Here is an 18,557-nt window from a genome sequence, read left to right as displayed (position 1 = left end):
TCACTGTTGGCGTTGCAAAGATTGCATTATTAATATTTTACTCCTAGAGTATTAACCAATGCATTATAACTTCAAGCGTTCTAATCCTGCATGCTGAGAGTATGATTTTGTCTTTCTCTATATAACCAGGTAAGTATTTTTAAGCTCTTTCATAATACCTGCTGCTACAAACTTACAAACACTAACTTTTAGCCATGCTGAACAGCAGCCACACTGGTGTACAATATGGCTAAAACACATTCCCAAAGCCAAGTGTTCTCACATAGGCTTGTCCTATTGGCTTTGCCAATGCTTTTTAATATCAAGCACCCTGTCTGGTGGGCTACCCAGGCCTTCCATGGGGGAAGTTCACTATTACTCAAAAAGAAGGTTCATACCTGGCAAAAAAGGGTTTATTTTGCTATGTCGAGTTGGCAGGTTTAAAGCTGCCTGACTAGCCTGCATTGGCAAGCCTAGATTCACGTTGTCATCTTGTCATTGTAGTGGTGGCACAATTACGGGCTGCAGCCCACTTGTGACATTAATTAGCTCTTGGCACCTCCTCTACCATATAATAGGGATTAATGAGTAAGTTAAATTAGCAGATCAGGTACTAGACAATGGTAAAAAAAAAACAGAAAGGACCTTTTCTACAGTGTATCATTCTGCATCCTTTTGATTGCTTGCACTGTAACCCATGATGGGCTATTTTATTTTACCTTTAACAAGTACTCTGAATCACCCCAGATTAAATCTTTTTAACTCACAGGTGCACTGTATGCATAAAACAATCATTTCTCGTTTTGTTTTTACCACTGCAGCAAGCTTTTGTAAATGTTTTAGACAGGGCTCAAAATGCAAGCCAGACCTATTGCCTTTGCCAATTCCTGCTCTGAATTTCAATCGTTTTAAGTCTTTGGCAACACTGAACATATAAAATGTGAAAATAACGAAACATGAACTGCAAGAAAGCGTTGCTTAACCCACAGATATCACCACCATTGAGATACCCGTTATAAAAAAATAAGGAATTCTGTGTGCAGGACGCAGTTAAAAACACCAATTCACATTCAAATGTTATGTAAACTGTAACATGCAAAACATCTCGAGAAATTTACCGTACATACCAATACTGTTTGAGCATCCGACAAGTCAAAGGTTGGTTTCATAGGTGCTAAAAAGCATGCCGGAACAATGTTTTTGTAGATAAAATCTGCAAATCCTGGAGGTCCATCTTTGCCACCTGAGGGAAATAAAAATGTAGTATTCACGCAGATATCTGCCAAAGAGCTTAAAATTGCAAAACTCCCAATATGAACACCATTTTCTGCACTGTATAATGGACAATTCAGCCAAAGCTTAAAAAAATATATGTATATAAAACATACTGGCGTTCGCCAGCAGGTAGTAAATAGGTAGGACCATGTTCCCATAGAAGAAGCATTTTTTGACTTGCTTATATCTTTGCCGCCGTTTGACGAATCTTCATGGAAATTTCCCCCCAAAAAGTGTGCAGGTAATTTTTGTTGCACATGAAAAGTTTCAGGGTGATCCGTGAAGCCAGAGGAGAGAAAAGGGGAGGGGGAGCGTGGGAATCAAAGATCAAAAAATTTGTGTTTTCCATGGTAATTTCCCATAGAGTCTTTAGACATGCCTGCACCACGGGCCGCTGGACAGCATTACACCACATTTGGCAAAAAGGTAGCTTTTGGTCCACAGAAGGCCCTTTTTGTTATTTGATTTAAATCTGTTCAGTAGTTTACGAGAAATTAAGAAAAATCCAAATTAGTGTATCTAGGGTTGCGAAGAATTCATGAACATTCGTGAATGCACATGTGAATAGAAGTGTTGTAATTGGCTGGTCAAACCCCCCTGCATATGGGCAAAGGCAGTGCGTGATGGTGGTTGGATTAAGCAATTAAAGTTATCTTACATTTTTTTAAAAAAATAAAAATTCACAGAAAAAAAACAAAGGTTACAGGGACGTTATAGTTAGGTTCTCAGTTTGCTCGCACAAAACCAAAGAAATTCAGCAGTTTTAGTTAGAGTTATTTCAAGTAACTATAACTCACTTCTTCGCCATGCACAGCTAATTACTCCACATCACTATATCATTGATGACACCTTCTATGACTTCTTTGAAATTATCACTGCAACATTTGCAATAGAATTATTTATGAGAAAACCGTGCATGATGAAGGCACAAGTAACAGTTACTTCAAATAACTTTAACTAGAACTGCTGAATTTCTACAGTTTTGTATGAGTAAATTCAGAACTTAACTATAATGTCCCTGTAAACTTTGTTTTTTTAGTGAAAATATAGATGTATATATCCATCCAGAAAGGGGCATCCCCCAACCTCAAGGGAGGAGGAACAGCAGACAAAGGAGAATATGTGGCCAAGAATCCAAATCCAGCAAACTTCAAAGAGCTGTTCAACACGATAGACGCGTTTTAGCAAAAGCCTGGGCTTTTACCAAAACTTGTCTGTGGTGTTTTGCTGAATAAACCTACTTTTTTTTGGTTAACGCGTGTTAAACAGCTTTTTCAAGTTTTCTGAATTTATATATATTACCTAGTGGCAGCTGACACTAGATAGATATAGTTAGGACTTAAGTTCTACAGAAGAAGTGCTTTTTGCTATTAACCTTTGGTGCCGTTTGATGAATCTTCACAAAAGTGTCTAAAAAAATATGACTTTCACTTCAGTGTCTTTCTGGAAAGTTTCAGGGTGATATGTCATACAGGGGCCTAGAAAAAAAGGGGGTGGGGCTGCCTAAAGGCTTCCCCCCAGGTCCTGTCACTCTCTCTTTCATCCCACAATGAGATAGAAAAAAGAAAGATCATTTTTGCAACGGTCTTTCCATACAATGACTTCAAAGAGTCAGACTAGCAACATGTTAGGTAAGAATGTTATAGTTATGTTTTGATGGACAGCAGACCATGGTTACTAATGGTAAAGCTCTTGGACTGTCACTCAGTAGGCTGAAGGTTCTAATCATTGTATGGCATATGTCTATTTATTTTCAAGTGTTTTGACTGTTACACATTTGTAGTGATGTAACAATGAAGTATTTTTCCACTAAAAATCTTTGAGTTCAATGTCATAGCTAAGTCTGGACACCACATGCTAAGAAGTCACTTTTGGCCTAGTGGTTAAGGTCTCAGACCTGTACACTGAAAGTTGAGGGTTCAAGTGTATGTGTGTCTGTGGTCATTTCCCTGGGTCCCCTGGGCCAAAATCAGCTGGGATGGTGGGGCCATGTGGCCCCTGCCAAAGACTTTTAGAAGGCCGGGCCCTGGGGGATGGGGTCCTCAGGGCTGAAATCAGCAAGGAGAGGGGGGGTGGGGTGGGTGAAGCACATAGACCTGTGGTCAACTCCCGCTCCGTATGGCCAGAGGCTGTGCGCTGCACGGGGTTGTGTGGTTAGGGGGTTGGCTGCAGGGTCTGGATGCAGGACATGCCCTGCAGACAATACCACTGTGTATGGCCGGGTGGTTAAAGGGGATGGCCACGCGGCTAAGCTGCGAGAGTGGCTGGATTAATGTCTAGTAATGAAAGTTACTTTTAGTTTAAAAAAAACAACATATATATTCACTGAAGAAAAACAAAGGTTCCAGGGACGTTATAGTTAGGCTCACATTTGAAACACACAAAACCATAATAATTCACCTATCACAGTTAGAGTTATCTGAAGTAACTATAACTTGTGCCCTAAGATAACTATAACTAGCACCCTCGCCATGCACTGCTAATTTACCCCACAAATTACGGAACTCATGACATCTTTGATAACAGCATTGATAACATCAATGTAATATTTGCAGTAAAATTTTCGACGAAACAACTGTGCATGGTGGGGGCGCAAGTTATAACTACCTTAGGGCACTAGTTATAGTTACTTGAGATAACTAACTGTAACAGGAGAATTTCTACTTATAGTTAAGAGTTATTTCAAGTAACTATAACTTGCACCCCCGCCATGCCCTATCCAAACCCCTGGGGATGGGGGGGTGTGCATCCCCCAACCCCAGGCCAGGCTGATCTCGGCCCCAGGGCCCCATCCCTCAGGGCCCAGTCTAATAATTTAATTGTTTTTCGGGGGGAAAGAAGGGGCCCTAGCAGGGTAGATCTTGGCTCCAGGGACCCCATCCTCCAAGTTCCGGCCATGTGACCTGGGTGGCCCCCAGGGCACCCAGTTACAATTTTGAGGACCACAGGGGGAGCCTGAAGGCCCCAGCGGTCCCAGCCGGCTCCCCACCTTCTGTGGGAGCTAGCATTGCTGTCACAGAAAAGGAGCTGCTAAAAGTCATTCCTCTGTAAGCCATACAGATACGGTTTTGAACATAGCACATGCCATATCTAAAAACATGTTTTTTTTTTTAATAATGAAGTGGAAAATATACTTGGCTTTTTAAAAAAACATAAGATAAGATAATGTTAACCACATGTTTCGATTTTTCAAAAAACTTAAATAGAATCTGAGGGCAAAAAAAAACAGGCAGATAAACAGATGGACTACACTGCTTCTTTAAGACAGGCATACTGCTCTAACAGACCAGAACGCAATAGAGAGGCTATTGTTAAAAACACCCATACTAGAGAATTAGACTTTTCAGAAAACACTGCCACTAATAAATAAAAAATATATAAAGTTTGGCTCTGTGAGCCAAACGATACAGCAAGTATATGGTCAATAGAAACATTACTGATAAGGAAAATGACAAGTAAACCATATTCTTCCCTAAAAGAATTTATGGGTGAGTATATGTCTGGTATCTAGAATGTCTGAAGACTAAGGAGAGCTCTCTTCCCTAATCTTTGAAACAGTTGTTCTCTTACGAGAGGCTTCTTAGCTGGTTTACTCACAGAGAGTAGGATGATATGTAACATGCTTGAGATAAAACAGGAACTACTATGCGACTTCTCATGAGATCAAAATTAGAAGCTCTGACTGATAAAGGTGCAGAAAGAAGATACAGCAAAACCTTTTACTTGTATTTATCCCCAAATGACACATCTTGCAGGCAAGTGTTTATATAGCTATTATAGAGGTGTTAAACCTTTTACTTTGCTTTTGCACAAAACACACACCTTGTGGACAGGTGTTTAAACAGCTAATCCTGAGGTAGCTAGAAGCCTGGTTTTCTAGCTCTGAACAGGTGATGGCCTCAAAATGCTCAATTTGAGAGACCACCTTGGAACTACGAGAAGAAATGCTATTTTGGTTCTTTCTTTTTTAATCTGCAGCTCCAATATTGCATAATCTATGTACAACACAAAAAAGCACAAAAATATACTTTTAAACGGGGAATGTTCTTTAAAATTAGTCTCAAAGTCAGCACTATGTATTCTTTGCAGTAGGTTTAGCTTTATCTTGAAACATCCCCCAATGACACCCGGGCTATTAATGAGGGATTCTTACATTTAGCAAATGGTCTGCACCAGGCCTCTGCCTGGACCTTTCTAGAGATGGAAAGTTTATTGGTGCTGTCAATTAACTGTGGGTAATGAACAAAGGTTCTACTGTTTTAGATTTCCTTCAAAAGGCTTGAGCTCTACGCACACTTACACACTGCGTATTTTGATACAGCATCCTACTTATACCTAGCATGCATGAAGATTTTCAATGGTTTTATACAGATGCTGAGGGTTTAACTCCCGAGTTGGAGACCTCTTTTTGACAACTGTTAGATGGCCCATGCAATCCCACCAGTCAGTTATAGATGCATCCATTGGGTTAGTTGCTGTCATTATAAAAGGGACTACTTTACCATGAACCTCTGGCTCTTTCTGAGGAGAGAGGTCTAGGTGCTCCAGGCAAAGACAGCATCTGCTAGCTTTGGATCTTGTGTCACTTTCATCACAGTCTTACGCGATGATGCATAAATGCTATTAAAAAAAAGAGTCAAGCCTGGAAAGGAGGCAATATCTCATCCAGAAAGAAAAAAACGTCATCTTATGAAGATTAATTGTTGTGTTTCCTATTCGCCATTGTTGTACAATCCAACTTACCAATTATTGGGATGGGTACAAACAATGGTGATGTAAGCTGAGCCTGACACCTGATTTTACTTGAAAGATCTACACAATGCCTAGAAAAGCTTCAGTGTCCGGTTCACCAATAGTCTAAGAAGTAAAAGACTTAGAGCCTGATTATGACCTTCGCGGATGCCTCACTCCGTCACGTTTGAGATGGAGATTCCCATCTGCCAAGGTCGTAATCAGGCCCTTAGTGTTAAGATGAGCTGCCTGTACTGCCATACTTTTGGGAAAGACAGTGCTTTTGCAAGTCGTTTTGTGTGAATTTGCCAAAACATCTGGGCCTCTACTGCAAATAATGATGCAGACATTGTGGGGCTAACCAGTATAGATTATGCTTCAAGCAATATTTTCTCTTCCTCTGGGTTTAGGAGTAAAAGAAAACTGAACCCTGTATCCGAACTTTGTCTCCTCAGCCGGAAATTCCCTGAAATGACCATAATGACACATAGCAACCACAAGGCCAATGGATATTTCTAGAGCAATTTGGACTTCATTTAGAAACAAGAAAGGTAGCCACTTCTGTTCTGCCAGAATCAAAGTCGATTTGAATTTAGGGAGCGTTTCTGCAACCTACACATTTCCCTGCAGCTGCAGAACAGTAGACACATTTCGATTCCAGATAACAAAATATTGATTGCCCTTTGAGGCTGTTCCCAAACTAATGAACAACATTTTCAATCTTTATTTACAGGATGAAACTGAGTTGACACATCATTAATTGGCACATTTATGGATTCGTCTGCGAAATATATCAGTGCATCGTCAAAGGTAGTGCATAGAAACCGCCTATGTATGACAGATTAAAGACAATGGCTTGTGTGTGATCATACTGAATTTATTAATGTACATAACACCACATCAATCGTGAAGCCTACTATGTATACTAAATAATAATAGTAGGGTAAAAACTAACTACAATAAATATCAGCAATTTAGCAGAAAAGTAAAAGGGACCTCAAAGAGCGGTAAGTGGCGTAACAGGAACATGTGATCTAACTTATATGTGTCCTTCAATTCTCCTTTTTGTCCTCTGGGGATACCTGTACTACATTATCCCAAATCTCATGAACATACACTTTTGTCATAGTCTTATCTTCCATCCGTATCTTTCGGAATACTGCCAAGACAGACATACCTAACGTTTGCTGCAATATCCCCATCATTCAGGGTTCTTCCAGGTACAGAACACTCTCACATGAAGTGAATGAATGAATGAATATGTGATTCACAAAGTACCGTTACATGGGATATTTCTGCTTGGTCAGGAGAAGAGTGTAAACAAATCATCCATCTTCACAAATGCAGAAAATGATCAAAATGTTGCAATAAATGATGAGGGATACTTTTTAAAACCCATTTGTACATACATTTTCAGCAAAGAAAAAAGGTGAGTATTGTGCAGCACTCAGCGATCCCTCTCTGCAAAGCACACCACAAAAGGTGTGCTCCAACCATTAAGACAAGGCACCCTGGTATATTCAAACTCTTTGTTTGCCTTGAAGGGGCAGTTCAATTCTTCTTAGGGAACAGACACCCTCAGTCCAGTTTGTTTCAATTAACTTTTCATGTCAACATGAAATTAAAGTTATTCTTCGTCTTACTGTCTTAACTAGACATATGTTTGTCCTATTCAGTAGCAAATATGCCTTCAGATTGCCATTTATGTTTTCTCTACCTCCTGCAAAAATTTTGGGAATTCCACAAAAGTGGAAATATTCAGCATACACACATTTCAAGTGGGATTTTCTAATCGAAAAATAAAGTGGTTTAAAGCATACACGTTTGTACTGTGATTAGAATACATTAAGATATTCTCACCCCAAAGTTCAACCAATTTGGAAAGGATAATGAAGCAGGTTTTTTGTGCAATCGGATCAGGGTAGTCAACAGCTCCTTGGATGACGGTGAATAACACTCGCTCCACATTCTCTGCACCTGAACACAAAAACAATAACAGGCAATTGTATCAATGGCATTCGTGCAAGCATTGGGTTCAACTATACTGTTTTATTGAGGCTATCCTAAAAGAAATCTATTGTAAATGACAAGAAACTAGGATTACAAATTACACGTACACACTTAACTTTGCAGTGTGTCCTAGACTGCTGAGAACTAATAAAAGAGGGGTGGAGTTAGTTATATGTCAAATAAGTCAAAAGGCCAATTCCCATTATCACTATGGGTATATTTCTGGCACCTCGTAGTGGGTCTGAAAACTGTTTCAAATGCCTTGAAATCGGAAGATGGCTACAATGAAAATGGTTAAAATGTCATTATACTGCAAGATGATGATAATAGGAAAGAGTCCAAAGGCTAATGGAGTCACCATTATTTTATTCTACTTTTATGCCCTGTTGCTCCCACAATCTCACATTATTGGTAGGTTCTACAGCAAGTAAGAAGAAAACAATTGATAATATGGCAGCACTGGGCAAATTAGTCTTAGGTTGCAGGCCCTCCTAGCCAAATTTAGCACTACTCCAGGAGTAATCACTGTCGGAAGCTGGCTATCTATGCAGTGTACCAAATGTAGGGGTACACTATGCAGATAGTACTGGCGACCCTTATTGGCCTAAAGGAGTTAAATTAAAAACCCTATATGTACACTTTTGTGGTAGTGTGAGCGAGCAGTATAGACTTATCAGAGGGTAGTTCTAAGCATTTTCTGAACACACACAGTCAATACATGGGACCCAGACTCAAGAAGGAACCAGAGACCAATTGTACAAAAAACATAACACATCAAACATCTTCAGAATTAGTTAAGTAATGTTCAAGATATTACTTTGTACAGTGAGGTAAGTAAATCCCACAAATGCACTTTTGCACAGTAATGCTGTTCAATGTAAGAAGAACATGTACTGCATAGGGTACTTGCAATAGTATCTTGGGTGTCCCCTTTTGGTCTTAGGGTGCTAGGGGAGGCAAGGTCACAAGAAACACCAGGAGTTCAATTTTACCTGCCCTGGGGTGTCTGGGTGCAGAGGTGCCGTGAACATTGCATGGTTTGCGAAGAGGGGGAGAGGCCTCCTGAAAACAGGGCACAGGGGGGGACTTGGGGACAAGTTCGGGAGCTCTAGGGGGCTCAGTGAGTGAGGGTCCTGTGAGCCAGGGGGCACAGTTGATAGTCATGGACCCAGGCTGGGGTGCTCAGGTACAAAGGGTTTTGGTCGGCTGGTCCTGTGCGTCAAAGGCACTGTGTTTGGTTACACCTGCAGCGGGGAAGAAAAACAAATGTTACACCTGCAGAGGGTGAAGAAAAACAGACCAGCGGGCCACTCTCATTGGGCAGTCTTATCGATTCCATTGTCCCTTCGGGTGCAGGTCATTGTTTTGTGACGGTGGTATCTGGGTATTGGTGCAGGGCGACTCCTGGTGGTCTTGGCATCTCCAAACTTTGTCGAGAGACAGGTCTGCCACCCTGAAGCACTGTGACCTCCCCGAGTGGCTGCTGCATCGGTGGACGCGGTGGTCAGCAGAGCGGTGGACTGGACATCACGGTTGGTGTCTACAGGTTGCAGAGAAGTGGCTCCTCCACTCAAAGGGAAATGCTGGCTAGTTTGTGACAGGGTGACAGCCCTCTGAGGCTTTTGAAAGATGCACAGTTGCAGGATGAGTCGGGTGCAGGTGATTGTCAGGACAGCAAAAGGTAGGCAGGGTTTGGCACCAAAAGTCCAGACTGGTCCTCAGATCTTGCGTTGGTTGAATCTTCTCTGTCCTCCTTCTTTAGTCTAACTAATCTACGTTCCGGGTGTCAGGGGGCCACCCAAATACTCAATTTAGGAGTGTTTAGGGGAGTATAGGGTAGTAGCCAATGAGCTACTTACCCTTGGGGTGACTACACCCCCTATATGACCACTTTCTGTGGGGAGTGGGCATGACCCTGTCCCAGAATTCCTTATCCTACCAAAAACAAGATGGTAGAACCCTTCCTTCATGGGGCACATCAGACAGCCCATTTTAGCGTGTATCTAGCCTGGTAGTGCAACACACCTACAACATACTAACTTCCAATCCGTCTGGGTGCCAAATGGGCCTCAGGCAGAAGCCAGACCAAAGGCGGCAGAAACTTTGACGTCCCTGGCCTTGGTATGCAGATTCACTAGCCATTCTGCTGGAGTAGGTGATAACACCTTCCTCCAGAACAGGCATTATTTCTGGCCTCTGAGAGCGCAGGCTCTCACCTCCAGGAGGTCAGAAAACAGTCTGTGGTGGAAGGCTAATCAATAAAAGTCAACCAGTACATTAGAGAACTAATAGATTTTCAGGGGGCACCTCTAAGTTGCCCTCTGGGTGAAAGTCATAAATCCAATACTGGCATAAGTATGGATTTATTAAGACGAGGTGTATGATACCAAACACCATAGATTTCAGTGAAGCCATTATATAGCTGGGTAACTCGTAATGACCAGTGCCCAGTACATACCTTAAGATAGATTCCCTGTACACTTGTAATATCTATAAATTGAAGTAGACATCATAGGAGCATATCTGCTCATGCAGATATGTCCTCACATAAAATATAATGCACCCTGACTTAGGCCACTAAGGCCTGTTGTAGGGTGACATATTTTGAATGCAATTTCTTGACAGAACGGATAATCCAACCCCCAACCCAGGAGAGGTGTTCGGATCACAAGCATTTCACAATGCAAAATAAAGGCCATCATTAGTATTGTGTATGTCGCACTGTCATTGTCATCAGCCTTTCGAGCTCTGTTTTAGGAATATGAGTGGTCAAATCCAAGAGTATCAGGCAGCATGGCTCTAAAAGGCACCTCTGTTGGAACAACAGTCAAGGTCTTCGGCGGAACAGCCAGGTGAGCCACCAAAGCCAGGTCAGCTTTGAGACCACACTGATCAGGGTCGACTGGAGCCGAGGCAGCAGCTGCTAGCAGAGGAGAGGTTGGATAATCTGTATATTTCATGAGGCCAGAAGGCATTCAAGAGAAGCCAAAACAGAGCAGAAGATCTAGGGCACAGCCTGCATGAAGGAACCCACCTGCTTGTTGTCAGCTGACAGCACCAGAAACTCAAAACACAGTTTCTTTCCTCAATCTCCAATGACTGTCAAAGCTGTAGTTGGGGAAAGGTACTGCTAACTTTCAGACCTCTTCTGAGAAAGACATTGGGGGAAGTGGTGGGGGAATGGAGTTGTCAGATTACTAAGATTCTTGCAAGGGTTTTAAGTTGCCCGTCTCACAGGAAATTGAGATGTTTTGGGGCTCTAGACCTCAGGGAGCACCAAGATCGCATCTATCTTGAGTTCTGAAATAGGTGAAAATACAGAAGTTACCATTTAAAGAGTTTTGTAAAAAAAAAAAAAAAAAAAAAAAACACAAAATGGGAGCAGCTGCGGATCCCCATTGAAAAAGGATAATGATGTCAATATTTGTGGTGGTGCCTAATATGGCTACATGATGTCACATCAGGGGGTGGACCTGGAGACCTAGTCAGAAGCAAGGGACACCACATAACTGTGCTGACAAACTACTGCAAGAGTTTCCAAATGAAGTCTGGCACATGGTGGGATTTATAAAGCGAGGAATATGCAGGTAGAAATATCCCTAAGAAACATTTATTTGCAGTAACATACCTGATCTATTACAGAAGGCACTGATGGAGAGCTCTTTGCAGTGAGTCCCACCTGTAACGTATGAGTAAATTATGACAGCAAGCTGTGGAGAATGCATGTGAAATTGGCCCTTCCCCAAAAGGTTTGGTGCATGGGCACTCCACAAAAAAGCTGGAGAAAAAAGGATAGGCAGACTGTGACAGGCTAAGACTGCATATCCAGCAAATCAAATGTAATACTCTATCAGTTGAAGCTGCGGGGAGAGCATTTGGATCTTGGTATGGCTTCTGGGCCTGGATCTAGGTGAAGTCCATCTACATTAACATGTACATGTTGGTCTTCCACTGTGAATCCGAAGTACATTCACGTTTCTGCAGAACAGGGACACGAAAGTAAACATCGTGCAGTTTGTAAAGCTTTTCTAAGAAAAATATTGGGAGAAAAATCATGTCCTTATTACAAAGGGCAGGCAGGTTCTAATGCTCCTGCTGAGGCCCATATATGTAATATATTACATGTTATAGTCTTACATATACAATAGATTATATATAGAAGGTTTAAGCAACCTTAACGGAGAAGAGAAAGCTATAAGTTTTGAGGTTCAGGACCACCAAAAAGACCCACGCATCGCAGTAGCTGAATAATGACTGAGGTGGAGAAAGCCTTGCTAAACCTTAGAGTAGAGTGAGACAGTAATGGGAATTCTAAATCCACTGGGAATTCAATCGGACCTCTTAGCCATTGATGTTGCTGAGGGAATGGTTTTGCTCTTTAGTTGAAATATCTCCATTTTGAAAGGTAAATCATGAAGGGGATTGTGTTTCTCGAATGTGAATTTACCTTAAAGAAATGAAAAAAAAAGGTGTTTGGCAAAGCAGGAACAGTCGGTTTAATTTAACGTAGCAGCCAGGAGAGCGCAGTACAGAGTCGGGGTCTTATGACTGTCTCTCAAAGTTACAGAGTTCTGAGCGTCCTATTATAAAATTCTTGAAGGGTTATAAAATAATTTGATACATTATTTGCGAAAATTAATTCAGGCCTAGTCATGTAGTCATAACCCTGACCATCTGACAAAGTGATCAGGTGGGTCTGGTATTTTTTGTGGCTTATCACCATGACTTTCTGTAGGAAGTTGGCTCTGTATGCACTATTTCAAAGTAAGGAATAGTATGCACAGAGTCCAGGGGTTCCCCTTAGAGGTAAGATAGTGGCAAAAAGAGATAATACTAATGCTCTATTTTGTGGTAGTGTGGTCGAGCAGTAGGCTTATCAAAGGAGTAGTGTTAAGCATTTGTTGTACATACACACAGGCAATAAATGAGGAACACACACTCAGAGACAATTCCAGGCCAATAGGTTTTTGTGTAGAAAAATATCTTTTCTTAGTTTATTTTAAGAACCACAGGTTCAAATTCTACATGTAATACTTTGCATGAAAGGTATTGCAGGTAAGTACTTTAGGAACTTTGAATAATCACAATAGCATATATACTTTTCAAATAAAACACATATAGCTATTTTAAAACTAGACACTTGGGGCAATTTTCAACAGTTCCTGGGGGAGGTAAGTATTTGTTAGTTTTTGTAGGTAAGTAAACCACCTACGGGGTTCAAGTTTGGGTCCAAGGTAGCCCACCGTTGGGGGTTCAGAGCAACCCCAAAGTTACCACACCAGCAGCTCAGGGCCGGTCAGGTGCAGAGTTCAAAGTGGTGCCCAAAACGCATAGGCTTCAATGGAGAGAAGAGGGTGCCCCGGTTCCAGTCTGCCAGCAGGTAAGTACCCGCGTCTTCGGAGGGCAGACCAGGGGGGTTTTGTAGGGCACCAGGGGGGACACAAGTTAGCACACGAAGTACACCCTCAGCAGCACGGGGGCGGCCGGGTGCAGTGTGCAAACACCCGTCGGGTTTGTAATAGGAATCAATGGGAGACCAAGGGGTCTCTTCAGCGCTGCAGGCAGGCAAGGGGGGGGTTCCTCGGGGTAGCCACCACCTGGGCAAGGGAGAGGGCCTCCTGGGGGTCACTCCTGCACTGGAGTTCCGATCCTTCAGGTCCTGGGAGCTGCGGGTGCACTGTCTTTTCCAGGCGTCGGGATCTTAGAGTCAGGCAGTCGCGGTCAGGGGGAGCCTCGGGATTCCCTCTGCAGGCGTCGCTGTGGGGGCTCAGGGGGGGCAACTTTGGTTACTCACAGTCTCTGAGTCGCCGGAGGGTCCTCCCTGAAGTGTTGTTTCTCCACCAGTCGAGTCGGGGTCGCCGGGTGCAGGGTTGCAAGTCTCACGCTTCTGGCGGGAAACGCTGTTGCCTTTAAGTTGCTCCTTTAGAAACAAAGTTGCAGTCTTGGGTGAACAGGGCCGCTGTTCTCGGGAGTTTCTTGGTCCTTTTAGAGCAGGGCAGTCCTCTGAGAATTCAGAGGTCGCTGGTCCTGGGGAAAGCGTTTCTGAAGCAGTTTTCTTCCGAAGGGGGGAGGCAGGCCGGTAGAGCTGAGGCCAAGGCAGTTGGTGTCTCCGTCTTCTCTGCAGGGAATCTGAGTTCCTTGGTTCTGGGGAGCCCTTAAATACTAAATTTACGGGCGTGTTTAGGTCTGGGGGGTTAGTAGCCAATGGCTACTAGCCCTGAGGGTGGGTACACCCTCTTTGTGCCTCCTCCCTGAGGGGAGGGGGGCACATCCCTAATCCTATTGGGGGAATCCTCCATCTGCAAGATGGAGGATTTCTAAAAGTCAGAGTCACCTCAGCTCAGGACACCTTAGGGGCTGTCCTGACTGGCCAGTGACGACTCCTTGTTTTTCTCATTATCTCTCCTGGACTTGCCGCCAAAAGTGGGGGCTGGGTCCAGGGGGCGGGCATCTCCACTAGCTGGAGTGCCCTGGGGCATTGTAACACGAAGCTTGAGCCTTTGAAGCTCACTGCTAGGTGTTACAGTTCCTGCAGGGGGGAGGTGTGAAGCACCTCCACCCAGAGCAGGCTTTGTTTCTGTCCTCAGAGAGCACAAAGGCTCTCACCGCATGGGGTCAGAAACTCGTCTCTCAGCAGCAGGCTGGCACAGACCAGTCAGTCCTGCACTGAACAATTGGGTAAAATACAGGGGGTATCTCTAAGATGCCCTCTGTGTAAATTTTTTTATAAATCCAACACTGGCATCAGTGTGGGTTTATTATTCTGAAGTTTGGTGCCAAACTTCCCAGTATTCAGTGTAGCCACTATGGAGCTGTGGAGTTCGTTTTTGACAGACTCCCAGACCATATACTCTTATGGCTACCCTGCACTTACAATGTCTAAGGTTTTGCTTAGACACTGTAGGGGCATAGTGCTCATGCACCTATGCCCTCACCTGTGGTATAGTGCACCCTGCCTTAGGGCTGTAAGGCCTGCTAGAGGGGTGACTTACCTATGCCATAGGCAGTGTGAGGTTGGCATGGCACCCTGAGGGGAGGGCCATGTCGACTTAGTCATTTTCTCCCCACCAGCACACACAAGCTGGTAAGCAGTGTGTCTGTGCTGAGTGAGGGGTCCCTAGGGTGGCATAAGACATGCTGCAGCCCTTAGAGACCTTCCCTGGTATCAGGGCCCTTGGTACCAGGGGTACCAGTTACAAGGGACTTACCTAGGTGCCAGGGTTGTGCCAATTGTGCAAACAATGGTACATTTTAGGTGAAAGAACACTGGTGCTGGGGCCTGGTTAGCAGGGTCCCAGCACACTTCTCAGTCAAGTCAGCATCAGTATCAAGCAAAAAGTGGGGGGTAACTGCAACAGGGAGCCATTTCTTTACACATTCTATAATTTTAGGCTGCACGATACTGTCGCCTCCTTACTGTGACTCTTTTAGTACCTTCTGAGATGGCGGCTACCTGCACAGAAATTCTCCGCCCTGGCACCATCCGCTAATATCCTTGTGGTTCGCATGCACACACTATCGGTATTACACTACTGTGATGGTACTGAGTAATTTTTGTGTCCTGTAGCCATGACTCGCAACAATATTTTGCTGAACAATAGTCTTGTCTCGTTATTTTGAATCTACTAGTACCTTCAAGATGGTGGGTGCCCCATTCCGCCAGTGTCATGGGCATCGTCAGTTCCCTTGCCCCCATGCCGACCTGCATTTTTCCTTGAGGTATACCAGTGTCTATGTTCCACCTTGTTCAGAGACTAGGACTTGCTGACCAGTTGCAATCTGCCTCACTGGTGAGTGACGGGTTTTGACTTCCCCTGATGGATTGTTGGTATTTTTCTGGGTTGATTCTCATGTTTCCATGGTTTTGGTTATTTTAATTCTCCGGCTTATTTACACTGTCTATTCTTAAAAGCGGCAAGGCATATTTTAGGGCACTATTTTGTATGCCGCATTCATTGATCTGTTTCTGTTTTTCTTGAGTAAATGTATACCCTTTTGGCTATAGGTGAATTATCAGAACACACATGCCGCAAGGACCTTTTTACCTTTTGACATAATTTATGTTAATGTGGATTCTTACCTTGTGGCTAAGATTCTTTTGTAAATGGTCATTTCTTACTTTGCTTTCAGTGTATGGAGTTAACTACTTTTTTTTTTACACCACACATTACATTCACTTCCCTTCAGGTTTTGTCTTCATGAGTGTTTTCGCGCTGTTTAACTTGCTACCTAACTCTTCCTTGGATTTTGTGGCAACTAATTTTTTTGCAACTAAATTTTGATCCTTTTCTAACACTTTTATCCTTATTACTTTCTTTTCCTTCGTTCCCCTTTTCTCTTCCTATCAGCTGGCATAGGGTTACAATTGATGTTAACCCATTTGTTTCTCTCAGGCACACTCCCCAAGTACTGATGATGATCTGGTGCATTCCGTTTTCGGGATCGAAACATCGTCGACAACTTGTACCATAACTCATTTCGATACTTGTAAATTGGTCCTTGGTATGAGTTCTGGTACTATTTGCATCTGACACACATTTTTGCATTATATTGTGTCATATGGTACTGCCTGAGTTTTACTATCGTTTATTATAATATGCCTCAATCAATATTTATCAACTACCATTTAAAATTGCAAATGCTCATACATATAATTGTTGAAACAGAGACAATTCACTGTGTTTGGTTTTCACTATATAAGATATGCTGGAAGTTGCATACTTTATTATATGACATGCATGTCCCCATTCCTTCATTTTGCTCATGATTTATTAATAAGTAATTTTTTACATTGAGATCACGCATAGAGTTCATTGTATTTCTGTGCGCAAATTGTTAATAATATTTTGCTGGTAAGGGAACCTTTTTCCTTTTAATCCTCTTCTGTGTTCTGGCATTTGACAGTAACCTGTCATGGACTATAAACTTTTCCACAGAGATTATCCAGAGTAGATTCCTCCCCTGTTTCTGTTTCTAGGAGCTAAACTGAAGGCTGAGGTGCAATTCTGCTTGGAGATTATGCTCTGGGTGTAATGGAGTCATGTGCAGTGAAGCTGTCGGTGGAATAATTGTCAACAATGTTGTCGGAGCCGCTGACCCAAGTGTTATGGATGATGGCTGTGCCGTCAACTACTCATTTATCAACAAGCGTTGCAACGTCTGTTGTCAACAGGACCACTGTCAACTGGCTCGTAGTTGCTTGTGTGGTCAATGGTGAGTGCGTCACTTCTTTTCCTCATGTTGCTTCTTCACCTTCGGAGGCGTAGATGAGTAATAGTAGATAGTGGCATTACTTTTAACTCTTGAGTCAGTCACAAGGACGTTGGAGACAATGATGTTGAAAAGTACCTTTTTCTCCTTTCTTTCTCTGGAGAGTATGTACTTTTAAGAGCCTTTGTGTGCTATTTTTCCTCATGTTCTCCTAAGGAAAATTCCTTAGGCATAATTTTGGCCTTTGGGGATTTATAATCGCCAGGCTTTCGTTTCACTCCGGTCTTTCCCCCAGATTTAGAGGAGCTAGCCTCAGTTTCATCTCGTAATGATGGGTGTTCAGATGCTTTATTCTTTTGAACCATCCAAGTAATCTTCCCGCACGGTCACTGAAGGTCTTTTCCAAAAATGTTTTGTAGATTTTGCAGTCTTCGAAGCATTGTGGTCTGGATCGAGTTAGTAGATCCATCTCTAGTGAGGATCTTCAGAAACAACCTTCATTTTCCCATAGAAATCACAAGGTTTAAAAAGGCTTTTCGTTGATTTCTCCATTGTCACGGTTTCTCAGGGGCAGCAGTGTAAGGAGTACAGCTAAATCCCAAGAAAAAGGCTAAACATTAACTGAGCTGTATGTGAAGAGTAAAGCTCTGGAACTCCCTTCCATGTGACATGTGGTAGACATCTGAGGTGTGAAGTTCTCTGGGAAGTGTGAGACAGATACCATTCTCACCTCATTGGCCGAAGTTTGGGCCTTTTAAAATGAGGTGGGTGTGCTAAAAAAAAAAGTGGGCACTGCCAGGAGTCTTCTCAGCAGCCAGTGCCTTTTACTGCCTTTTTAACGTCACAAGAGCACGGCAGCGTACTGTTCAAAAGCATGCCAAAGTGTAGTGTTCAAATGCAAGTCATAAGTGCAGGACATGGCTGGCCGTAACAGTACTACATGTCTAATCAGCAGACTTGTCCAAGGAGATTTAGATAGACTGGTACATCCGAATCCCTTAAGACCTAAGAAAGAATTACCACCTTGTCCATGCGGAAGAACACACTTTGGAAGTGACTATCCCACCTCAAAACTTAACTAGAAGATTCCCACAGAAAAAGACTGGTTGATCATTGATGAACTTATATTTATTGCCCAGAGACTTCCAGTTAAGGGAACAGCTTCCGCTAGATCTCCTATGACTTTTAGAGGACCAAATGCTTAATAATCAAAGAGGGCTTCGGTAGGGGAGGCAACCCCAGCTTCCCTCAGGCCTGGGAGATACCACCCACTGCCCTGAGGCCCATTTGGCACCAGGAAAAGTGGGAAATTAAGTATGCAAGGAGGCGTGGTGCACTACCAGGCCAGTTAT

At 43.0% G+C, this 18,557-nt stretch overlaps 1 protein-coding gene across 1 annotated transcript in view; it reads right to left on the bottom strand.

The window, feature by feature from the left end:
• Nucleotides 1-18,557, bottom strand: part of XPOT (exportin for tRNA) — a 710,192-nt gene that overhangs the window by 107,362 nt on the left and 584,273 nt on the right. The window contains exons 20-21 of the mRNA XM_069229126.1: nucleotides 7,846-7,962; nucleotides 1,107-1,222 (exon numbers count right to left, since the gene is read on the bottom strand). Coding sequence (XP_069085227.1) covers nucleotides 1,107-1,222; nucleotides 7,846-7,962 — 233 coding nt within the window. The remainder of the gene's footprint in view (nucleotides 1-1,106; nucleotides 1,223-7,845; nucleotides 7,963-18,557) is intronic.

This window comes from Pleurodeles waltl, chromosome 4_1 (assembly GCF_031143425.1).
Source record: "Pleurodeles waltl isolate 20211129_DDA chromosome 4_1, aPleWal1.hap1.20221129, whole genome shotgun sequence".
NCBI lineage: Eukaryota > Metazoa > Chordata > Amphibia > Caudata > Salamandridae > Pleurodeles > Pleurodeles waltl.
This window is presented reverse-complemented; position numbering and strand designations above follow the sequence as displayed.